This window comes from Geospiza fortis, unplaced genomic scaffold (genome assembly GCF_000277835.1).
Source record: "Geospiza fortis unplaced genomic scaffold, GeoFor_1.0 scaffold37, whole genome shotgun sequence".
Taxonomy (NCBI): Eukaryota; Metazoa; Chordata; class Aves; order Passeriformes; family Thraupidae; genus Geospiza; species Geospiza fortis.
Window position 1 is genome coordinate 279,562 of NW_005054449.1, and position 5,409 is coordinate 284,970.

General features: G+C 55.3%; 1 protein-coding gene across 1 annotated transcript in view; it reads right to left on the reverse strand.

Moving 5' to 3' along the window:
* Window positions 1-5,409, reverse strand: part of TMEM240 (transmembrane protein 240) — an 11,655-nt gene extending 6,246 nt beyond the window's left edge. Inside the window, exon 1 of the mRNA XM_005427630.2 lies at window positions 5,210-5,409. Coding sequence (XP_005427687.1) covers window positions 5,210-5,409 — 200 coding nt within the window. The remainder of the gene's footprint in view (window positions 1-5,209) is intronic.

Here is a 5,409-nt window from a genome sequence, read left to right on the forward strand (position 1 = left end):
CCTGCCTGAGGCAGGTGTGCCCCAGGAGCTGTCCCTGTCCCCCCCAGCCGTGCCCAGGTGCCACCCCAGGCTCTGTGCTGCTCCCCCCAGCCCAGCCCAGCTCCCCTTCCCCAGCCCCGGGGGCTCCCCCCAGCCCCTGGGGGTGCTGCCAGCTCTGCCCCTCCTTTCCCTGCTGCTCTGGAGGGGAAAACCCAGCCCAGCCCGGTGGTGACACCTCACATGCTCAGGTGACACCTCACATGCTCAGGTGACACATTTTTGTCACCTCTCAGAGCCTGGGGGAACTCCCAGCTCAGCACCAGAGCAGGGACCAGAGCTTGCCCAGCCCAGGCTCGCTCAGGCTGCAAACAGAGGCTCAGACCACCCCAAAAATCTGCAAATTTGGGCACCTGGGCAGCTGCAGCAGCCCCAGCTCCCCCCAGGCCAGGACAGCCGCTCCAGCTCTGCCCAAAGATACAAAAGAAATCACCAAAATCCCGCAAAGAATCAAACAAAATGCAAATCAGCACCCATAATCTTTGGGTGGTCACCAACTGCAAATGGGATCTTTGATGAGTTGTGTCCTCCTCTTGTAGTTTTGTTAATATTGTTGGAGTAAGTTTAGGGTTAGCGTTATCATTTTAGGGTTATCATTTTAGGGTTATCATTTCTATTGCTAATTTAAAATTGGAGAGTTCAGCTGTGTTAACCTCCCCATCAAACACACGTGGGGAAGCACGGGTGCCACAGTGTCACCATGATATTTTCTCAATAATCCCTTTTGCCAGGATTTTTTTTCTCCTGAAAAGCTGAGAAGCCTCAAAGGAAAAGAAAAGCAATAATTATCTGCTGCTGTGGGATGCAACAGGTGAATCTGTGATTGGCCTCATGTGGTTGTTTTTAATTAATGGCCAATCACAGTCAGCTGGCTCAGACTCTGGTCAGTTACAAGATTTTATTTCCTTTTCTTTTCCTTTTTCTTTTCTTTTCTTTTTCTTTTCTTTCTCTCTTCTCTTCTCTTCTCTTCTCTTCTCTTCTCAAAATAATAAATCAGCCTTCTGAAACATGGAGTCAGATTCTCACCTCTCCCCTCGTCCTGGGACCCCTGAGAGCACCAACACAGCACAGCTCCCTCCTGACACCACAGACTTCAAAATTACCTCCCAAAAAATCCCTCCTGGCATGAACTGACAGCGAACAGCCCCAGCACCCCTGAGCCCCAGGAGGGCACCGCAGGACACCCCGAGCTGTGCCCACCCTGGCTGTGCTGGAGCTTCCACAGGGGCCAGAAACTGAGGGGCAGAAATTGGGGGCAGAAATTGGGGGGCAGAAATTGAGGGGCAGAAATTGAGGGACAGGAATCCCAGGGACAGAAATTCCAGCCCAGGGCAGGCTGAGGGTGGGCTCAGCCTCCAGCAGCACCTGGGCCTGGAGCTGCTTCCCTTCCCCACTGTCTTGGTCCTTCCCAGCAGCTGCAAACGCACAGGGATGCTTAAAAACACTGCAAAAATAATGTTAATTCCTAAAACCACTGCAAAAATAAATAATGTACAACCCTCCCTGTGCCCATCCTGGCACCCAATGCTTAAAAACAGCACAAAAATAATGTTAATGCTTAAAAACACTGCAAAAATAATGTTCAGCACCCCTTGTGCCCATCCTGGCACCCAATGCTTAAAACCAGTGGGCATCCAGGCTGAGGATGGAGCCAGGGCACCCTGGCAGGGCTCAGCAGGGTTTTCCCAGCTGGGGATGCCCTCCCGCACCCCTGGCACAGCTGGCACAGCTGGCACAGCTGGCACACAGCCCCTCCAGGGCCTGGACCCACACCCAGCCCGGCTGCAGGACAGTCCCACCCACGCTGGGCCCTCCCTGGCACCCTGGGGAAGGACAGGAGAGGATGGCAAACGTTTCTGCCTGAGTTATTGGGTCTGCCTGGCACAGTGACCCAGGGAGATCAATAATGGCAGCGGCTCAGCCCAGCACATCCATCTCCATCCACCCATCCCAATTCCTCCTTCCCTCCCGTTTGTGCCACATTTCCTGATTTTCCCCGCATTTCTCCCTCCTCCCGCCAGGACTCCCTCTGCTTGTTGGCAAATTCCGTTCCTTTTTCTCCATCAAGCCCGGCCTGGGGGAGCTGCTCCCGGCCCAGGGCTGGGCTCGGGGCTCCTGGGCAGCTCTCAGAGGGCACAGCCTGGAAACCAGAGCGTTCCAAAGCTGCCAGGGGGGCAGCAGGGCAGGGCAGGGCTCAGCATGAGGGTGGCACAGGCCAGGGAAGGGTTTGGGATCTCCTGGTGCTGCCAGGGCAGGTCAGGGCAGAGCTCAGGACGAGGTGGCACAGCCCAAAGGGGATTTAGGATCTCCTGGCAGGATCAGGGGGGCACCAGGGCAGGACAGAGCCCAGCACAAGGCGGCAGAGATCAGGGGGGCTTTGGGGACCTCCTGGTCCTGCCAGGGGGGCAACAAGGCAGGAAAAAGCTCAGCACAAGGTGGCAGAGCCCAGAGAGGGGTTTGGGATCTCCTGGTGGTGCCAGGGGGACAGAAGGGCAGGACAAAGCTCAATGTGAGGGTGGCAGAGCCCAGAGAGGGGTTTGGGGATCTCCTGGTCCTGCCAGGGGGGCAGTTGGGCAGGACAAAGCTCATCACAGGGTGGCAGAGCCCAGAGAGGGGTTTGGGATCTCCTGGTGGTGCCAGGGGGACAGCAGGGCAGGAAAAGGAGGTGGCAGAGCCCAGGGAAGGGTTTGGGACCTCCTGGTCCTGCCAGGACAGGACAGGGCAGAGCTCAGGACAAGGTGGCAGAGCCCAGAGAGGATTTGGGATCTCCTGGCAGGACCAGGGGGGCAGCAGGGCAGGGCAGAGCTCAACATGAGGGTGGCAGAGCCCAGAGAGGGTTTGGGATTTCCTGGTCCTGTCAGGGGGGCAACAAGGCAGGAAAAAGCTCAGCAGAAGGTGGGAGAGCCCAGCGAGGTGTTTGGGATCTCCAGGGGGACAGCAGGGCAGGAAAAGGAGGTGGCAGAGCCCAGAGAGGGTTTGGGATCCCCCGCTCAGCGAGGAGCAGCTCCCAGCTGGCTCTCAGAGCTCCCTGAGCTGCCTCTCCTGGCAGAGGAGCCTCTGCTCCCACACGCCTGGGGCAAAGGATAAACTCTGATTTTTGCCTCCTCTCCCATCCAGTCTGGGCAGTCTGGGAGGGTTTTTGTGCCCTCTGAATGAAATGAGCCCGGGGTGGGTGTGGGCAGTGCCAGGGCCGGTTTATCTGCCCCCAGAGCAGCTCTGCAGGCACAGAGGGGGCTCAGGGGGGGACCCTGGCACCTGGGGACACTCAGAGCGCCCTGACCCTGCCCAGCCACTCCAAACATCCCCGCAGCTCCTTCCCACCTGCGCTGGCACGAGCTGGGACCAGTCACAGAGAAACTGGTGGGAGAGGCAGAGGAAAACTCTCAAAACTAGGGAAAAACATCAATTAAAAACCCCAAAAACAGCTCAGAAAAAGCAAATCCTTGCCAAAACCAAGTGGGACACACTCCGGAAGTGTTTTGCCTTTGAAATTTGCCTTGAGAGGAGCTGCCCCAGGAGCTGAGGGTGCTGCCACATCCCAGGCCCGGCTGCTCCTGGGCCTGAGCAGGGTCCAGAGCAGCACCAGGAGCAGTCCCTCAGAACGGGACCAAATTCACCTCCCCACTGTTTATATTTTTATAATTTTGTCCAGCCCTGGGCCTGAACAGACTCAGAGCAGCGCCAGGAACAGTGCTACAGACAAGGTCAAAATTCACCTCCCCATATATATATTTTTATAATTCTGGGCCTGAGCAGAGTCCAGAGCAACATGAGGAGCAGTCCCACAGAGCAGGCCAAAATTCACCTCCCCAGTATTTATATTTTTATAATTCTGTCCAGCCCTGGGCCTGAGCAGACTCAGAGCAGCGCCAGGAACAGTGCTACAGACAAGGTCAAAATTCACCTCCCCATATATATATTTTTATAATTCTGGGCCTGAGCAGAGTCCAGAGCAGCACAATGAACAGTCCCACAGAGCAGGACAAAATTCACCTCCCCAATTTATAGATATTTATAATTCTGTTCAGCCCTGGGCCTGAACAGAACCCAGAGCAGCGCCAGGAACAGTGCTACAGAAAAGGGCAAAATTCACCTCCCCATAGATAAATTTTTATAATTCTGGGCCTGAGCAGAGTCCAGAGCAGCATGAGGAGCAGTCCCTCAGAACAGGGCAAAATTCACCTCCCCAGTATATATATATACATATATATTTATAATACTTGTCAGCCCTGAGCAGCACCAGGAGCAGTCCCACACAGAAGGGCAAAATTCACCTCTCCATGTATATTTTTTTATAATTCAGTTCAGCCCTGGGCCTGAGCGTAGTCCAGAGGAGCACGAGGAACAATCCCATAGATCAGGACGAAATTCACCTCCCCAATATTTATATTTCTATAATTCTGTTCAGCCCTGGGCCTGAGCAGCCTCCAGATCAGCAGCAGGAGGAACAATCCCATAGAGCAGGACGAAATTCACCTCCCCAGTATTTATATATTTTTATAATTCTGCTCAGCCCTGGGCCTGAGCAGCCTCCAGAGCAGGCAGATCCCAGTCGCAAACCGAGCACTCCAGGGACAAGGCACAGAGATGCAGTTTGGGAGGATGAGGAAGGTGTTTGTCCAGGCACAAAGTTGTGCACGGCGGAGGCAGCACTCCTCAGCGCGCTGTGTCCGGCAGGAAAAGCCACAGGGAATGAAAATCTGATCAAAGATTGATTGCAAAGCCTCCAAGTGACTGTCCTAGGTGTCCACATCCTGGCCTGGACAGGGCCAAGCCCCAGTTCCATTCCTGAGCCACAGAACCAGCACCAACTGCAACAGCCAGAGCACAAACAGGCTGGGGAACCAGCACGGCCCAGCCGGCGACAAAAGCCACAATGACAAACGCTGAAATCGAAGTTTCTCACTCCCCCGGGGCTCCCAAATGCCCGTACACAAAGGGAAACGCGCTCAGAGCCCACGGAAAACTCTTCTTCCAGAAAAACAAAAAACAAAACAAAAAAAACCCATAACAAAACAGCACCCCCCCCTCACCCTGCTCATGCAGGAGCGGCTGAGGAAGGTGAGGCACGGCCGGGATGCAGAAATGGTGGCACAGCTGCCACCCTGTCCCTGTCACCTCCTCCCCAGGTGGGCAGGGCGGGCAGGGGGGATGCTCTGCAGGTAGAACTCACCTTCCACAGTTGCAGTGACAAACTCGGTCCTCCCCTCGGAGGTGCGGTAGGATGTAATTGTGAAATCTGTCCAGCAAGGCGTTCATGTCCATCAAGCAAGCTATTGCCTGTAAGAGCGCACAAGCGAGGCACGGGGTCAGCTCTGGCTGCTGGGGTAAAACATCCACTCCAGTTCGATTGCCGGGCACCGAAGCAGTCAT